At 33.5% G+C, this 20,564-nt stretch overlaps 1 protein-coding gene across 1 annotated transcript in view; it reads right to left on the reverse strand.

The window, feature by feature from the left end:
• Positions 1 to 7,508: 7,508 nt before the first annotated feature.
• The window catches only part of Znf280d (zinc finger protein 280D), a 112,268-nt gene continuing 99,212 nt past the window's right edge, over positions 7,509 to 20,564 (reverse strand). Inside the window, 2 exon segments of the mRNA XM_076850833.2 lie at positions 7,509 to 10,157; positions 12,121 to 12,176. Coding sequence (XP_076706948.2) covers positions 9,536 to 10,157; positions 12,121 to 12,176 — 678 coding nt within the window. The 3' untranslated portion in view covers positions 7,509 to 9,535.

The raw sequence follows: 20,564 nt of genomic DNA on the forward strand, positions 1-20,564 counted from the left end.
ATAGTGGCCACTAGTGCACCCAGCAGGAAAACCTGGAGGTGCAACCAAACCTGTAGGTACCCTGACAATATATCTCCAGGCCCTGGCTGGTAACCCAAGATGGTGGCGGCTTTGTGTAACCAAACCTGTGGGTAGTCTTTTGACAATTGACTTCTAGCCAGCAATGGGAGGGGGCAGCAGGCAGTCTGTGGGTGATCTGCGGGCAAATGAGGGTGCATGGCAGGTGGATATCAGCTGCAGTGATGGGCAAGCAAAAGGCAGGCAAATGGGCAACCAGCAGCTGGCAATGGTTGTCAGTGAGCGATCTGCATGCAAAAGGTGGGCGATCTACTGGCAAAGGCTGGTGATCACAGTGACACAAATGGGGTACAAAGAGCAGGGGATTGGTGGGCAGTGAGGGCTGTCTCGGAGGAACAGTATTTCTTCTGTTTGAATCTAGAGTCACAGAGTGACAAGGAAGGCAGCCTCCCTCTAGTTCTCCAAATTGGATCCCTGCTGCCATCCAGGATTTTTAAAGGTATGTTTCCCAAACTCTTCCTCATGCTTAACTGGAGTACCCTGAGCCCGTAGATGTAGGTGGAAGACTGACACTTTACTGTTTCCTAAGTGATTTTGGCTAACTGAAAAGATTCTTTGGGTATTGATATTTTCAAATTCCTGTCAGAGATAAACATTTAGATTTTTGTTGTTGTTGGTACTAGGGATAGAACCCAGGGGCTCTCTACATCTGAGCTACACCCCTGGCTCTTTAAAAAGTTTCATTTTGCACCAAGGTCTTGCTAAGTTACCCAGACTGGACTCAAATTTGTGATCTGACTCAGCCTCCTGAGCTGCTGGGATTACAGGCATGTGGCACTCTGCCCAGCTCATCATTAATTTTTCATATCATTATACTTAACATTTTTAAGTCATTGGGTGACCAAGATAAACTCTGAATAATTTTGTGATAGTTATACTAAATGTTTCATAAACTTTGTTTAAAAGATAAATGTATGTTTTTTATTATTATGCAACAAGATGATATACATAATATAGATATCTGAAAAGAGAAAATAAATAGTAACACAAATGTAAAAGTAATCTTGAAAATTGAAAGTACCACATATTATTTAAACTTATTCTTAAAATGTAATTTCAAAGCACACAAAATATTAGTTGCCCTGATATTCCTTATTTTTTTAAACAAGTAGTTCAGATATAAAAAAATAATTTGATTTTCATTGATAAGTTATTAAAGGTGTGTCCAAAAATATCTTCAAATTAGTATTAGGTTAGATTACATATTGCTTCATAAAAGTTTACTATGCCCCATAACCATACTGGGGATTGAATCCAGGAATGATGCTCTACCACTGAGCTACATCCCCAGTCATTTTTAGTTTTTGAGACAGGGCCTTCTAAGTTAGAGGCTTCCTCAAACTTGTGATCCTCATGATCCAGCCTCCACGTAAACAGATTATAGGCATGTACCACCATGCCCAGTGATTTTTTTTAATGATGAAAATATTTTGTCTGTTTGCTCTGATTTAGTGTTGCTATTGGAGTTAAGTTTCTAATTTTTTTTCATGTTCCGCAACATTCACATCATCATTTCTTAAGTATCTGCAAAGAATAGTAGCCTTTGGCAAATCAACACCGGAAAGTGCCAACAAATTTATTTGGTAATATTTGCATAATGTAACATTTGGGTTTTTTAGAAAGGTTCACAGCACTACATGAATCATAAGTTGAAACTGCCAATTGAAGGATTTGTTTTGCTTTCACAATGTGTTATTTCTTAGAATACCATTGATAGATTTGCATAAAGTACACTATGTATAACTTTTTAAGGGTGAGTCACCAGTACCAGCAGATAGGAGGCACAGACATGTACATACAGTACTTAAGTGAGAAAGTGATTAGACTGTGACCACTTCTTTTTTATGGGCTCTTGTTCTGGTTCCTGGAAATGTTGACCTTACCTGTAAACTCCACTTGTCAACTTTCCTTGCTCTTGGTTTTGAGCTTGACTTAAATGGATTGTCCTTCAAACAGTCATGGTTCTAAACTGATTATTAAACTTTAATCTCAAAGTACAGTATAACACAGTTCCCTCTTTCAATAATTTCTTGATTGAGATTTGAAAAATAGATAATTTTCCCAAGAAATATTGGAATTTCCACACTACGAGTTCTCTTTTTAACCTAGTTACAAGTTTTACAACTAGTGTGATGGCTATATTGTTGATTTAATCAAGGTTTTGTTTAAAGGCCTTCTCCTTTTACTGGTTAGGGATAAGAAGTTATTGCTTCTTCTAACTCTGTAAGTATCTGAATTTCTAAACCTTTTGATCCTCTTTTGTTCCCACTTGCAATCCTACCATTTCTCATCTGTCTCTTTACCTTAAATTATCTTACCAAAAGCTGTTAATATAGTAATCAAAATACACTATTAATGTTGTTATCGAAAGTGTCCTAACAGAAAGATTACCTCTAGATAGGGAATAGGGGTGGAAGGGAAAGGGCGGGAAAAGAGGAATAGCATGGATGGTGAAAGGACACCCTCATCATTATACAAAATAAATGTATGAAGATGTGAATTTGGTGTCAACATATCTTATATACAATCAGAGATATGATAAATTATGGTATAAAGGTGTATTAAGAATTGTAATGCAAAAATAAAAATAAATATCTCTAACTATAAAAAAAGAAAGTATCCCAACAGAAATAGATGTTCATGAAGTACATTGTCTTTCAAATATTAGAGGCAACAGTATATCAAATCTTCCATCACCACAGAATGTGGATTTCCTCATGTAGTCTCACCATCTGTCACCAAAGCCACAGTAATAGTTTAGATTTAATTTATGCCAGTACTCCACTTTCTGGATTAAATCCTATATTGGTCAAAATAGGCTAGGTTATACTTCAAGAACAAAAATTCCTTAACTCTAGTAGATCATAACAAAAATGTTTTTCTCTTTCACCTTCCCTTCTGAATACACAGAAAGGCTCTGTTCAGAGTAGTTCCTCAAAAATTCAGGCTGATGGAGCAATCACTGTCTTGAATATAACTGGTCACACTGCCATGGGGAAAAGTGAGTTCTAAAACCTCTAATATCAATAATTAAATGCTCTAAACCAGAAGTCTGTTTCACTCACAACTCACTAGCCAGGAATTGGTCACATGGTCACACAAAAGAAGTACTTGTTGAAATACCAGGGATGACTGTATGCATAAGAGCTGAAATTCTGACTGGAGTGAGATGAAATCTTAAGAGTAGTTTTGATTTGCATTTCTCTAATTGCTAGAGATGATGAACATTTTTTCATATATGTGTTGATTGATTGTATATCCTCTTCTGAGAAGTACCTGTTCAGGTCCTTGGCCCATTTGTTGATTGGGTTATTTGTTTTTTTTGGTGCTTAGCTTTTTGAGTTCTTTATATACCCTAGTGACTAGTGCTCCCAAGATGTAGGCTCTCTATTCACCTCACAGATTGTTTCTTTTGCTGAGAAGAAACTTTTTAGTTTGATTTCATCCCATTTATTGATTTTTTATTTTAATTCCTGTGTCACAGGAGTCTTATTAAGGAAGTTGGGGCCTAATCCCACATGATAGAGACTAGGACCTACTTTTTCTTCTATTAGATGCAGGGTCTCTGGTTGTATTCCTAAGTCCTTGATCCATTTTAAGTTAAGTTTTGGGCTGGGGTTGTGGCTCAGCGGTAGAGCGCTCGCCTTGCACGTGCAAGACCCTGGGTTCGATCCTCAGCACCACATACAAAAATAAGCAAATGAAATAAAGGTGTTGTGTCCAACTACAACTAAAAAATAAATATTAAAAAAAGGGGGCCGAGTTGAGTTTTGTGCATGGTGAGAGCTAAGGGATTAAAACAACAAAAAAGTGTTGGAGAGGATGTGGGGAAAAAGGTACACTCATACACTGCTGGTGGGACTGCAAACTGGTGCAGCCAATATGTAAAGCAGTATGGAGATTTCTTGGAAAATTGGGAATGGAACCACCATTTGATCCAGCTATCCCTCTCCTCGGTCTATATCCAAAGGATTTAATAACAGCATACTACAGGGGCACAGCCACATCAATGTTTATAGCAGCACAATTCACAATAGCTAAACTGTGGAACCAACCTAGATGCCCTTCAAAAGATGAATGGATAAAAAAAAGTGGCATTTATACACAATGGAATATTACTCAGCAATAAAAAGAATAAAATCAAGGCATTTGCAGGTATAGAGAAGATAACGCTAAGTGAAGTTAGCCAATCCCAAAAAACCAAATGCCAAATATTTTCTTTGATATAAGGAGGCTGATTCATAGTGGGATAGGGAGAGGGAGTATGGGAGGAATAGACAAACTCTAGATAGGGCAGAGGGGTGGGGAGGGGAAGGAGGGGGCAGGGGTAATTAATGATAGTGGAACGTGATGATCATTATTATCCAAAGTACATGTACGAAGATACAAATTGGTGTGAGTATACTATGTATACACCCAGAGATATGAAAAATTGTGCTCTATATATGTAATAAGAATTGTAATGCGCTCGGCTGTTATGTACAAATAAAAAGAAAGAAAGAAAGAAAGAAATAGCACGGATAAAAAAATCACATTAGGTTTAAAAAAGAAAAAGGAAATTGACTTAGAAGAATGGAAAAAAATTCTAGATGAATAAATTCTCAGCTCTTAAGAGTCTATGCTGAGACAAGAAGCTTTCCAGAAGTATTGTGGTAGAAGAATTTTCACTTTTCATCTTACAGACTTATATAGTGCTTTCATATTTTCCTCTAAAGATTATTTTAATTTAACAAAACAAGTCTGGATGACTTCTAATTTAAAAGTAAAATATTCTTCAATCTAATAAACTACACACTTAGAAATCTAGTAGAGTTAATAAAAAATGTAGACCAAAATTTATAAACTAAGAGTTTCACAATATTATTTATAATAGTGAAAATAAAAGAGTGGTTATAAAAGTATAATCTGCCTATACAAAAATATATAGCAGGGATTGGCAAACTTTTGTTTAAAGAACCAGATTGTGACCCTGTAGGCTTATGGGCTATATGGTCTCTGTCACATATAACTGCACTGTATATAGTCGAACATATAAGACGCTATGTAAACTAAATACCAAAGGAAATATATAAACAAAATGGCATGGCAGTTCCAATAAAATTTTGTTTATAAAAATAAGAGGCCATGAGCTGGGGTTGTGGCTCAGTGGTAGAGCGTTTTCGTAGCACATGTGAGGCACTGGGTTCGATCCTCAGCACCACATAAAAACAAACAAACAAACAAACAAATAAAGGCCACCTGTAGGCCATAGTACAGTAATTAAAACATCTGTAAGGCAGTGGTGAAAACCAAGATATTTTAAAACTACACTATAATGTATAGTTCTCAAATTCTCCATAAATGGTATGCTTTACTTTAAAAATATTTAGGGAGTTTGAAAAAATCATTTTAAAAAGTGGTTGGAGTGGACAAATAATACAGGCAATATTTCTGTTCTGCTTTTGGAAAAGCCAAATGACTCCAGAATTACTGGGGATATTTTCCAGAAATCAATATCCGAGGGAATGTGTATTATCAGCCATCATTTAGGCCATTAATATCTGCAGCTAGATCTTCATTTATAGCTTTCTCCATTAATCTTCATTATAATGACAGTATATCATCAATAAAGGTTAACTATGCTTAGTATATATATTTAACAATGAAAATAATTTTATAATATTTTTAACAAGCAATTAAAAATAAGCTTTCATTAACTATAAAAGTAATTTGACTCAGGATACCTCCTTCATTAATCATATTATGGGTTTTGTTACACATGTGTTTAAGTCCACACAAAATGATGTGTTAAAAGTATCTTTTAGTCTAAGGCTTTTGGGTTGAAAATGAATATTTTCACAACTTTCAAAAATCTATGTCTATATTGATCTGCAGATGCTGCTGAATAAAAAAATACTAAAAAAATTACTGCTTCTTTTTAACAATCAGAAACATGTAAATTATTTAATTTCTTAGCAGAATAAAGGTCTTAGTGCTATAATAATCCAGTAAAAATTAAACATTTATAACGGTCTTTTAGTCCCTGTATATATAAGAAGTCCTATTTCATTAAAGTCAATATAAATGAAAAGTCTTGGAGTAATTTTGTTGAAACAAAAATAATGTCAATCATAAAGTCAAATAATGACAAAAGCCTACAAAAATATAATGATGTTGGGGCTGTGGCTGTGGCTCAATGGTAGTGTACTTGCCTAGTGTGAGTGAGGCACTGGGTTCAATTCTCAGCACTGCATATAAATAAATAGAGGTCTATCAACAATTAAAAAATATATAAAAATGTGATGATGTTAAAATTTCAATAATTATTATATAAAGTAAAGTACATGCTTTTCTTTGTTAATAAGAGATTTACTAATCCTGTTGAGGTTTAAGTCTTTGATTTCTATTAATAAAAGGGATGATTAGACCTTTTTATTTAAGATAAGTCTTTTATTTCGTATGCAAATAGTCACCTATAGGAATAATATGTGAAAGTACATTAGTCATCAATGAGTTGTTTGCAAAAAATGTTTTTTTTTTTTTTTTTTAATGGTGAGGATTAGGCAAGTGCTCTATCACTAAGCTCATCCTCAGCCCCCAAAATGAGTTATTTTAAAAGAGAATATTCAAGATAAATGCTAGGAATTATAGGTGTGGTGGGAAAACAATAATTTCAGAATCAGATCAAATTGGGCAAATCTTGGCTTTGTAACCTTAGCCAAATAATTTCCCAGATATTTGGTTTCCTTATCTGTTTACTTAGAGACCAAACAAAGCAACTCATTCTTTGTCAGGTCCTCTTAACAAATGTCTATAATAGCTCTTTACAAATTCATGGGGTAAAAAACAAAACAAACAAACAAAAAAATCTTATAATTTCTTCCCTAAAACATTGGAGAGGCAAAGGAGAAGAAATAACACAAATAAAAAAGGTACTCAGATTTTCAATATAAATTAAATGTATAGTTCCATAAAATGAACATAACATGTCTTAATATCATGAAACTGCACTTATGTTCAATCATAATTCTATTATTAGGTAACAGAGAACTATGAGCCATCTTGGATAATCTTAGGCAAACTCACTAGTGTGCCTAATCTCACTGGCCTTCATAACCACATTGAAGGTGTCTAAGTACTCGAAAGCTCGGTTATGGTCTGGGCCAAATCCAGCAACATCCTGTTTTACAAATAAAGTTTTACTGGAATATAAACAGGCTTATTATTTACATATTATTCATAGGCTGATTTCATGCTACATGGCAGAGTTGTACAACTATCACCACATGACCCACAATTATTTATTATCTGGTCTTGAGGAGAAAAAGTTTGCTAACCACTATTCACTGATCACTACTCAAAGATTTAGTTTGTTTATTTGATGTGTTAGTTCCTGATTGGGGATTAGACAAAGAGATTGTGTAAGAATGTAAACCAATTATGCTACCAAGTTCAATGCTTATTTCAACTTTATTTTTCATTGCCAGACTTTCTCAATAAAAGACAGTCAGATACAGATTCCTTTTCTTAGTCGTTGGTAAAAATCATTTCATTGACCAGCTACTTTGAATATCACTACTCTAAAGGTATATGGTGGAAGGGGGTAGAAATTACCCAAATCTCAAAAGGGATTTTGGTGTTACTTACAGACTTAATTTGGCACAAATTTCTATAGAGTTTTGTGGCATAAGGTGATAGGCTTGGCAACAAATTAAATAAAACTGAGAAAGTGGTTCTTACAAAGACATTTTTCTACTCCCTACTCCTCTATCGTTTATATTATTCCCCAAATTTTCCCTGCTATAGATTTCTGTTTCAACAAGTTAAAAGATGACAGTTAATGGGTTTCCCTGTCTTTTCTTGTGAGCAGGAAAGATGAAATATTAGTTCTTCATCAAATATTCAAGAAAATAATACAATTATATATTTTGCCTATTTAGTCTGAGCATATTTAAAAATGTACAATATTAAATTGTATTTCTCTTTAAGTAAAAGGATTTATAAAGCAACTATTCTCTGTAAATATTGGCAATATTATCCCTTGTATTTTAATTTCTGATTTAAAATAAATCATGCCAGGTGAAGACTACAGAATGGAATTCTAATAACAAATTTCTTTGAATGAGTATACAATTTCTAACAGCACCAAAAGTAATCCGAATCAAGCATTGATCTGAAAAGTAAAATGATTTAGGGACAGGTTTTTATTGCAAATATTTACTCAAAAACTACTATACAACAGAATTTTAATAGCCGCTTAAAACATTTAACATTCAGTGAAACAAAATTTAAGAATTCAAAGCACATTTTAAGAAGTAAAAATGTAGCATTTAAATAAAGTTTATTAGTACTTAAAGCAAACTATTATTCTTCATATTATTCTATATCTATTATGTTCTAGATGATAAAAAACTGAAAAATCAATTTAGCAGCCAACTTATGGGTAAATTAGGCTACTTTCCCCAAACCAGTCTTCTATATCATTCTTTTAGGTCCCGTTTGAAGTTTCTATTTTATAATTAAGAAAAAGTCACTTAAACATGACTGAATACATGTCAGCACATGTTTTCAGTTTACTGCTTTACATTATCTACATTATACCATACTTTGGTTTGGCTTCCAGACCATTTTTATGGGTCTATTTCTAAGGAAGATATTAAAACAATATTAAAAGGATAGTAGCTACAGGAGTTTCAACGATGAATTTCTACTTTATACAACTAGTACATCAAGGGATTTTTGCACAGCTTACATACTGACCAAAAGCACAAATATAAATTTATATTTTATAATTCCACTTTCACTGAAAGTTTAATTAAAGGTAAGCTTACAGCCTGGCAGGCTAACACTTGTTATGGAGGTACACAGATTCAAAAATTCTGTTTACATGCTTCTGACAGACTGGAATGTTACACTGAATTCAAAATTAAGTTTGTGTTCATCCAAATTCTCATTAGATTAATTTAGCACTCTAAGCATGCTCCATTTGCCAGCATTATACTTAAAGCCTTTATTAACAATGCCAATCAGCCATTATTTAAAATCTATTACTCTGAAAAGTACATGATTTCCAAATCTCTTTCTTTAAAAGTAACTTAAAAGGTTATACAGATAATAAGAATTTTAAGCTTAGGACTGAAAGTTTGAAAAATTTTAATAATATAACTAATATTCTCATAAATCCATTCATATCTACAACCAAGTCCTATTTCTTCAAAAACATAGCCTTTGATCTCACACTTAGCTGTCATTAAAATCCTGTTCGTGTTTTTAAAAACTTGGAAATCCATACCATGCATGCTGTAGTTGGTGAACTGATTTAATAACTTAGATTGAACATACATATGAAGCGTATGAATGACCTCCCTCACATTTTCTTATTTCTGAACTCTACCACAGCACTACTGAGCTCACCTGATTGCACTGTTCCAAATGCTCTTTCTGTTGGTGTGCTACAACTTAGAATGACTAAATTATTTCAACTTTGTTCTTTTTCATCTGCCAAGTCTACTGTTGTCTCTCTTGTGCTTGGACTATCTTCTCCAGGAATGTCATTTGTTTGATCAGATACTACTTCATCAGTGTTGGCAGAAGAATCACCATTTTTCTGAAGAATCTCTGTACTTTCATACTCAAGTACCTCTGATGGTGTCAAAGGTTCCAAATGAACACTGCCTTGCTCACTAACATCAGAACTAACAGATTCTGATTCATCTCTTTTTCTCAAAAACTGATCAATGCTAACATCACCTGATGGTAACCACAAATCCTTAATATTCTTTGAAGAAAACCTAGCTTCACTGGAGTTGTGATCTTTAATCTGATCACTTGAAATTATGTTTTCTGAACTTTGGCCCATTTTCAATTCCATTTCCTGACAAATGTGCTGTCTTTGTTTTTCTTTCTCCATTTTATCTGCATCAATATTTGAATCATAACTGAAGATTTTCTTTGAGCCAGTTTCCTTGCCTGCAAGACAGTTATTATTTTCTTTATCTGAAACTGTTGTGTTTTCTTCACTTTTTGTTGCTAATGAATCTTCAAATAAATTTGTATCACATCCATTGTTTTCTTCTGGTGAAGAAGCTTTATCTTGCTTACTGAAAAAGAGAAAGTCATTTATTATCTTTTTCTTCATAAAACAATATATTTGAGCACCATCAAAATAAAGACGTTTGCTAAGAGAAAAAAAAAAATCAAGGCATCTTTGCTAACTGAAAAGGAAAACATATGCAGATCCCCTGTCTTTGATGGGAGGTTACAATTTAGGAGGAGGCCACTTTTTTAAGCAAGACTGAGAGAAACTTTGGAGACATGTTAAAAAGACACTCAGGTAGTCTATCAGCTGATTTTAGTCTCAGCTGTCATTACTTCATCTGTTTAAGACCCTGGCCTGTTTTTAGTTAAAATTTAAGTGTTGTTATTAATTTGTCAGAGCACCTAGCATGAGGAATATATTTGAAAAAAATATCTTTTTCTGTACTGGTTTTTGTATTCTCTTATGCTTAAAATGTCTTTTCCTATGCAAAATCAGATATGCATTGACCAACATGTCCCTAATTTTTCACTAGCTCAATTTTAAAAAAATGCCTGAAAAAAACATATACATATATACAACATAGGCCTATCTTTGTGTGTACAGATTTAAACTACCTGCAACTCAGACTTTTTCCCAATGAATTATGCCAATATCCTAGCAACATTTTCAAATAGTCATTTATCATTTATTGAATTAATATATCCATAAAGCTATTTTTCTAAAATTTATGCTGTTCCATTGATCTGTTTTTAGATTATTTTGGGGCCAATACCACACATTCTTAACAACAGATTAACAATGTACTTTATTAGGTAGAGCAAATCACCTATTTTCTGTTACTATTCATAAATTTCATAGTTTAAAAACATAAAGGACATTTATTTGCACAAAAATGATCATTAAAATCGTGCTTAAAATAGTAAACACACAAATTAGTATCTAACATGGAGAAATAATAAAATACATTATGGTATTAATAAATGGAAAAATATAAATCTTATTTTAAGTTTGCCAGTTTCCAAACCAAGGCTCACTGAGATATTCAACTTAATACTGATTAAATCTACAAATTAATTTGGCAAATCATCCATCATGCAAGTTATCTCAGTAAACTTTTGCTTTGTTTTATACACATTTCTCATTTTTGTTACTATTGTGAATGAGCTTTTTGTTCAGTATGTTTTATAATCACTGATCTATCAGAAAGATTCTGTTTTTTAATTTTTTTACATTAAACCACCTTATTAATTTCAATCATTATTAGTTCATTTTCTTAGATTTTACTGGTCAATTACATCACATGCACCACCTAACTACTCCAGAACGCAAGGAAATTTGATAGATGAAGATAAGGCTAGATAACTTTACTACTAAAGTTCAATATATACTTTCATAAGGCCTTATTCAGTGATTTACATTTTTGGGGACAAGAAATTAATTAATCTCAACAGACTAACGATTAATCCATTGTAAAACACAGAATAAATAAAGAAAAGGGTAAAATACTTAATCTAGAACCCTGAATAAAGTTCTAATTAGAATGCTTAAAAGGACTATGAAACATGTTGTGTTTCATAGAGATCTACCTAAGCACTGAAATTTTAAAAACCTCAACCTCTGAATTTTCAAATTTTTAGCTATATATAGGTTTTTGAAAACATTTTAAGATTTCTTATTTGCAATAATTGTCCAGTGTTATAACCTGTAGGATCTTATAACTGTTTTCATTTAATAGGGATAGCTAAAATTTATTAACATTTAGTTACTTAGTAATATAAGTATTATTAAGTACTTTTTAAAAGATTTTACAACTTATTAAATGTACTGTACATGTTAATAAGATTTAAAAACCAAGAATCTGGAATATTTTTGTTGAAATAAAAATTTCAACAAAATCATTATTGAAACCATTAATATATACAAAAGGCTATACAGCCCTTTGTCAGTTAACTATGAAATAATGTGGTTTACATGTAATTTTATATGCTTAAATTAAAAGAGATTCAGTTTTTCCTTATATTTACCTTTCAGAATTTGATGATTCTGTTTTTTTTTCAGCCACATTAGATCTTGCAAATTCCTGAAATGATTCACAATACTTTACTTTTACATTCATGGCTAAACTTAAAGAAAAGTATTTTTATAAGACTAAACATTCTGGATAAAAGGAACTTAAGTATCCAACAAAGAAATTCTGAATACCACAAAGAAATAGGAAAACAATTTTTTAATCTCAACTAGATTAATTCTCATAATAGAAATTAGAATACTTATTATTATTAGAAAAAGTGTTAGAATAATTCTCATAATAAAACTAGAATTTGTAAAAATATCAACCCATAAGGATTTCAGTGAATCAAAAATTTCTGGATCAAATTCAAGAAGCAGTTATCCAGTGATATCAATACCTATTGACCTTAAATCTCTTTCAAATATCAGCTATAATTACAGTGGAACAAAAAACTAGTAAAATAAAACTGAATTTTAATAACAAGATGCATCCACAGGGGGTGGGAGGAGGAAAAGAAATAACTGACAGTATTTGCTAATAATAATACTTTGGAAAAATTCACACCCACCACTGATGGTTAATTATTTCACTAATAATGGTTAGTTAATATCACTAATATTAATGAATGTGATTTCTTGATATTCTATAACATAACATGTCAGCATTTGGGATATCCAAATAATTCAATGAACCAATATTTTTCAAATGACCAATGCATAATGTTACAAAATTACACATGGTAAAAAAAATCCATTCAAAGTTTAAAACAGACCAATAGATTTTGATGTACAAAGTATAAAGAAATTCAATGATGCAGAGTCAGATTGTACACTGCAACAAACAAAAAGATTTCACTTGTCTAGTGCTGGTGTAGTACCAGAGGAAAATAATCACAATTATCTGAAAAGATTTCAAGTACTGGGTGAAGCTGGATGTTTTTCAGATATTTCTACCAAAACAGCATATCACATTATACCAAATTCAGAAATATAAGAATCTAGTTTTCTTCTACTAAGACAGACACTAAAAAGATATTCATGAATGAGTATAAAACAATACCATTCTTCTAAATTTCTTTTGTTTGGGAGAAATAGCTATTTTTCAGAAATAAAAAATGTTATTTGTTAACATACACTGGGTTTATTGCTATTACATTAAATCAATCAATAGCCATTTAAAAAATTTCTAACATGGTAAATACAGATTATTTTTTAAGTACAAATGGGTATATGTAAAAAGTACCTTCGGAAGTTCTGCAGTACACACCTATATGGCTATGCAAGGCATCCCTGTCTCCATCTAAACACAACATTTTCAATGGACTTTTGAGCCTCACTCTTTATCATATGTGGAAAGTAATCAACACACTACAAGACATCTGCTAACATGAGAAAGACCAAAATAAACAAAAAAGGAACAAAGAAAGAGGTCTGAATACATGAGAGATGTTGCTGGGGACAAAAGAAAAAAATGTATCTATATACTTACTATTATTAGAGAGTTATGTTATTGTACCTATTAAACAATAAGAAAACCTCCAAAAACAGAACAAACTGAGAATAAATGACTAAAGAGCTCTTCAAAATTATAAATATTGCAATGAAAAGAGATAAGCAAGCAAGAAAAGAAAATACCATACACTGAAAGGAGTTGATGCAGGTGATCCAATGCAGTAAAACTGACACAGAGCTCATGAGTGAGCAAGCACATGACAGTAACAAAGAAATAACAAAAGGAAACTTTCTAAAAACAGAAGTCTTCAAATGCAGGTTTGTCAAATATACCTAATGAGCAAACATCACGAAATTTCCAAACACTGGTATAAATATAATCATTACGGTTTCTAAAAAGAGCAAAGTAACCTAAACACCAAGAAAAAGAACAAAAATTGCTATAAGACTTATCAAAAATACTGGGTGAAAGTGGAATACCACTTTAAAACTGCATAGAAAAATAGTTATCTATCCACATTAGCCAAAATACCATTTAAGTAAATATATTTTTAGAAGTGCAAAGACTGTAAAAGAAGATGCTCTGCTTCTGGGAAAGCTGGTAGAACACACAATCCAACAAACAACAAGGAAACCAAGAAAAGAAGAATTTATGCTTTAGGAAACAGAATATCCAACGCCACAGAGTGGCAAAGGAAAACGCATCAGGCTTAAAGAGCAACTAGTTTAAACTGGAGCAAGGATTGGAGAACTCCAGACCTCTTCAAAATTTCTCTGTGTGTAAAAACTTTGAAAAAAATATTTTCAAATATTAGAAAAATTGTAATTTTAAAAAAGCATTATATGAACAGAAAATTTTTAAAATGAGCAAAAAAAAGTTTTTTTTAAAAAAATTAGCTTTTAAATAGTTGGACACAATACTTTCATTTATTTTTATGTGGTGCTGAGGATGGAACACAGCACCTCGCATGTGCTAGGCAAGCGCTCTACTGCTGAGCCACAACCCCAGTCCTGCAAAAAAGGATATTTAAAAAAAATTCATTTATTTATTCTAATTAAGTATATATGATAGCAGAATGCACTTTAATTCACTGTGCACAAATGGAGCACTTTTCATTTCTCTGGTTGTACACGATGTAGCATTGTATCCTATGTGCAGCCACACATGTACCTAAGGTAATGATGTCCGCCTCATTCCACCATCTTTCCTGCCACCATGTCCCCTCTCACCCCTCCCCGCCTTTGTTCAATCACATTTCCTCCATTTCCCCATGCCCCCCTGTCCATTATGGATCAGCATCCACTCATCAGAGAGAACATTCAGCCTGTGTTTTGGGGGGATTGGCTTACTACGCTTAGCATGATGTTCTCCAACTCCACCCATTTACCTGCAAATGCCATGATTTTATTCTCTTTGAATGTCAAGTAATATTCCATTGTGTATATATACCACAATTTCTTTACCCATTCATTTACTGGTTCCACAGTTTAGATATTGTGAGTTAAACTGCTATAAACATTGATGTAGCTGCATCACTATAGTATGCTGATTCTAACACCTTTGGGTATAGACCAGGAGTTGGACAGCTGGGTCAAATGGTGGTTCCATTCCAAGTTTTCTGAGGAATCCTATACTGCTTTCCATAGTGGCTGTACCAATTTGTAGCCCCACCAGCAATGTATGAGTATACCTTTTCCCTACATTCTAGCCAACACTTATACTGCTTGTATTCTTGATAATTGCCACTCTGACTGGAAGTGAGATAAAATTTGAGAGTGGTTTTGATTTGCATTTCTCTAATGTTGAACATTTTTCATGTATTTGTTGATCTTTTCAGAAGAGTCTGTTCTGTTCCTTAGCCCATTTATTGTTATTATTATTATTAGTGTTTTTTGAGTCCCTATATGTCTTGGAAATTAGTGCTCTAACTGATGTGCATGTAGTAAACATGTTCTCCCACTCTGTGGGCTCTCTCTTCACATTATTTCCTTTGCTGAAAAGAAGCTTCTTAGTTTGAATCTATCCCATTTAATTCTTGATTTCATTTCTTGTGCTTTAGGAGTCAAGTTAAGAAAGTCAGGACCTAATTGGACATGATGAAGATTTGGGCCCAGGTTTCCTTCTATTAGGCACAGTGTCTCTAGTCTAATTCCTAGGTCCTCGATTCACTTTTGACTTTTGTAGATGGTGAGAGAGAGTGGTTTAATTTCATTTAACTGCGTATGGATTTCCAGTTTCCCCAGCACCATTTGTTGAAGAGGCTATCTTTTTGTTAATGTGTTTTCAGCACCTTTGTCTAGTATGAGATAACTGTATTTATGTGGTTTGTCTCTGTGTCTTTTATTCTGTACCATTGGTCTATATATCTACTTTGATGCCAATACCATGCTGTTTTTGTTACAATATCTCTGTAGTATAGTTTAAGGTCTGGTATTAGAATGCTTCCTGTTTCACTCTTCTTACTAAGGCTAGCTTTGGCTATTCTGGGTCTCTTATTTTTCCAAATTAATTTTATGATTGCATTTTCCATTTCCATGAGGAATGTTCCTGGGATTTCAATTGGAATTGCATTAAATCTGTACAATGCTTTTGATAATATGGTCATTTTGACGATATTAATTCTTCCTGTCCAAGAACATGGGAGATCTTTCTATCATCTAAGGTCTTCTTCAATTTCTTTCTTTAGTATTCTGATGTTTTCATTGTATAGATCTTTGACCTCTTCTGTAAAATTGATTCTCAAGGTTTTTTTGTTCTTTTTTTTTTTTGAGGCTATTGTGAATGGGGTAGTTTTCCTAATTTCTCAGCGGGTTTATCATTTGTATATAAAAGTGCATTTGATTTACTGGTATTGCTTTGTATCCTTCTATTTTACTGAATTCATTTATTAATTCTAGAAGTTTTCTGGTGGAGTTTTTTGAATCCTCTAAGTATAGAATCATGATGTCAACAAATAGTGATAAGTTTGAGTTCTTCTTTTCCTATTCGTATTCCTTTAATTTCTTCTGTCTAACTGCTCTGGCTTGAGTTTCAAGAACTATGTTGATTAGAAGTGGTGAAAGAGGGAATCCCTATCTTGTTCCAGTTCTTAGAGGGAATGCTTCCAATTTTTCTGTTTAGAATGATGCTGACATTGGCTCATCATAGGTAGCTTTTACAATATTGAGGTATGTTCCTAATACCCCTAGTTGTTCTAGTGTTTTAAACATGAAAGGATGTTGTATTGTCAAATGCATTTTCTGCATCTGTTGAAATGATCATATGATTTTTATCTTTTAAGTCTATTGATGTGATAAATCACGTTTATTGAGTTCCATATGTTGAACCCAGCTTGCATATCTGGGATGAATCCCACTTGATTATGGTGCACTATCTTTTTAATATATTTTTGTATGCGATTTGCCAGAATTTTATTAATTTTTATATCTATGTTCCAGGGACATTGGTCTGAAGTTTTCTTTCCTTGATGGGTCTTTGTTTGCCTTAGGTATCAGGGTGATACTAGCCTCATAGAATGAGTTTGGAAGGACTTTTCTATTTCATGGAATAATTTGAGGTGGATTGGTATTAATTCTTCTTTGTAGGTCTTGTAAAACTCGGATAAGAATTCATCTGGTTCTGGGCTTTTCTTTGTTGGTAGATTTTGATGGCATCTACTATTTCATTCCTCAAAATTGATCTATTTGTGTATGTCCTCATGATTTAGTTTGGAAAGATCATATGTCTCTATAAATTTGTTGATGTCTTCAAGATTTTCTATTTTCTTGAAGTATAAATTTTCAAAATAGTTTTCAATTATCTTCTGTATTTCAAAAGTATCCTGCGATATTTTCCATTTTATCAAGAATTTTAGTAATTTTGAGTTTTCTCCTTTTTTGTTAGGGTGGCTAAGGTTTATCAATTTTATTTTTTCAAAGAACCAGCTTTTTGTTGTCGTTTTTGTCAATTTCATTGATTTCAGCTCTGACTTTATTTCCTGTCTTCTACTTTTGCTGTTGATTTGTTGTTCTTTTTCTAGAGCTTTGCATGTTAACTTTTTATTGTTTTTATAAATGAGCTCAATGCAATGAACTTTCCTCTTTGTAGTGTCCCAGAAATTTTGGCATATTGTATCAGAGTTCTCATTTACCTCTAAATTTTTTTTATGATGTCTTCTGCTATCCATGCATCATTCAATAGTGTATTATTTAGTCTCCAGGTATTGAAGTAGTTTCTATATTTCACTTTATCATTGATTTCTAATTGCATTCCATTATGGTCTGGTAGAATGCAGGGTAGTATTTCTTTTTCTTTCTTTTCTTTTTCTTTTTGTATTTGCTAAGAGTTGCTTTGTAGCATACCATATGGTCTATTTTAGAGAAGGATTCATGTGCTGCTAAGAAAAAACTATGTTCACTCATTGATTGATAAAATACTCTATATATGTCTGTTAAATCTAAATTATTGATTGTATTATTGAGTTCTATAGTTTCATCTAGTTCTATAGTTTCTTTGTTTCGTTTTGTTTGGAAGATCTATCTAGTGATGATAAAGGTGTGTTAAAAGTCACCCAGTAATATTGTGATGGGTTCTATTTGATTCTTGAAATTTAGAAGGGTTTGTTTGATATATGTAGATGCTCCATTGTTTGGGGCATAAACATGATTGTTATGTCTTGTTGACATATGATTCCTTTAAGCAGTATGAAATTTCCTTCTTTATCCCTTCTGACTAACTTTGGTTTAAAGGCCACTTTATCTGATATGAGGATATATACCCCTGCCTGTTTCCACAGTTCATATGAGGAGTATGTTTTTTTCCATCCTTTCATGTTTGATCTGTGGATATCTTTTCCAATAAAATGAGTCTATTAAAGGCAGCATATTGTTGGGTCTTTTTTTTTTTCCAATCTACTAGTCTATGTATTTTAGTTGATGAGTTTTTGCTACTAACATTCAAAGTTATTATTGAAATATGGTTTGTATTCCCAGTCATTATGGTTTATTTTTGGTTTTGTATTTGACTTGGTTTCTCCTTTGGTTGGCTTTTCCTTCAGTGTAGTTACTTCCTTTGCTGACTTTCATTTCCTTCTTATGGAATATTTTGCTGAGAATATCTTGTAGAGCAGGTTTTCTCATTGTAAATTCTTTTAACTTTTGTTTATCATGGAAGGTTTTTATTTCATCATCAAATCTGGAGCTGAATTTTGCTGGATATAGTATTCTTGATTGGCACCCATTTTCTTTCAGAGCTTGGTATATGTTGTTCCAGGATCTCCTAGCTTTGCGGGTTTAGGTTGGGAAACCTGCTGAGATATGAATTGGTTTTCCCCTTTATATAATCTGGAACTTTTCTCTTGTGGCTTTCAAAATTCTATCTTTATTCTGTATGCTAGGCATTTTCATTATAATATGTCTTTGTGTGGATCTGTTGCAATTTTGTACATTTGGTATCCTGTAAGCCTTTTGTATTTGATTTCCCAATTCATTCTTCATGTTTGGAAAATTTTTATTTCATTGACAGCGTGCATTCCTTTGGTTTGTATCTCTGTACCTTCTTCTATCCCAATAAATCTTAGATTTGGTCTTTTGATGCTATCCCATAATTCCTGGAGGTTCTGTTCATGGTTTCTTACCATCTTCACTGTGCGGTCAACTTTATTTTCAAGATTATATATTTTGTCTTCATTGTCTGAGGTTCTGTCTTCCAAGTGATATAGTCTACTGGTGATGTTTTCTATTGAATTTTATTTGGTTTATTTTTTCCTTCATTTCAAGGTCCCCCCCCCCCCCCCCGGCCGGCAAATCTTTCTTGAAGTAATCTTTTGCTACCTGTATTTGCTCTTTGTTGGAGTGACGGATTGTCACCTGTATTTGCTCTTATTTCTTTGTTTGATATGTAGATCATTTTAATTATGTACATTCTGACATAATTCTAACATTTCATCTACTGTACTGAAAACAGATTCTATTATTGTATCATCTTGGTTTGTCTGGGGCACCCTTTTCCCTTGTCTTTTCATGTTTTCTGTGTGTCTTCTCCTCTAGTAGTGCAAATCTGAGGTGTTATAGTTTCTATCCTATAATCTTATAGTGTCCTTGCAAGTTTCTGGTGTCTTGCCTTTAATGGGGAGATGGATAATAACAGCACCCAATGCAAATGATATACAGCTTTAAACCAAATAGTTTCTGTTTAGATGATTACAGTTTTATCACAATAAAAGAAATGATGTGTTCAATTAATATCTGCAATATAGACAGGTTTGCAAAAGGGTCTACAGTTTCTATTGGTGGACAAAGACAGAAATGGGGTGGGGGGTGTAGGGTGTATAAGGTAAGAGGTGAGAATATAAAAGTATTAGATCATAGGAGTGAACATGAATCAAAAGAAGTTGGCTTTTAACAGGAGAAAAGAAAGAGGCAACCCTGCTCAAGGCTCTCTCCTGTCTGCAACAAGATGGTGACTATTAGCACACCTAACAGGGATACCTCTGGCATAACCAAGCTTGATGACCTTGATGATAAGTCTTCCAGGTCCTGACTGTTGTCCCTAGATGGCAGTCACCACATTGTAGTTGGCAGCAGTGATAGCATCAAACCTGTAAGTACCTTGGTGTTGGGCTTTCAGTCAATGGCTGGTGTCCCAAGACAGACGCTACTACAACTAAAGATGGTAGCAGTAGTAACAGAGGTAACTCAGAATGGCAGTGGGGGTGTCCCAAGATGGAGGCAACCACTTTCAGAGGTGGGCTGAAAGGATAGGACCTACAATGACTTTGGGCTGCCTGGTAAGAGATACAGTGCTGTGGCATGCAGTGCTGTGGTGGGAAGCTGCTGCCAGGCCCTTTCTGTTGTCCCAAGGTGGAGGCTAGTACGTGGGGAGAGCTTTGGTGATGGCTGCAGTGTCCCAAGATGGAGGTGGGCCTAGGGAGCCATGCATTGGATAAATGTGGCGCAACAGCCTGGTTGTCTGCTCCATGCAGGGGTGGTCCTGGGCCTGGGCCCCTGTGCAGGTCATTGGGCCAGG

Source organism: Callospermophilus lateralis, chromosome 3, assembly GCF_048772815.1.
Source record: "Callospermophilus lateralis isolate mCalLat2 chromosome 3, mCalLat2.hap1, whole genome shotgun sequence".
Lineage (NCBI taxonomy): Eukaryota > Metazoa > Chordata > Mammalia > Rodentia > Sciuridae > Callospermophilus > Callospermophilus lateralis.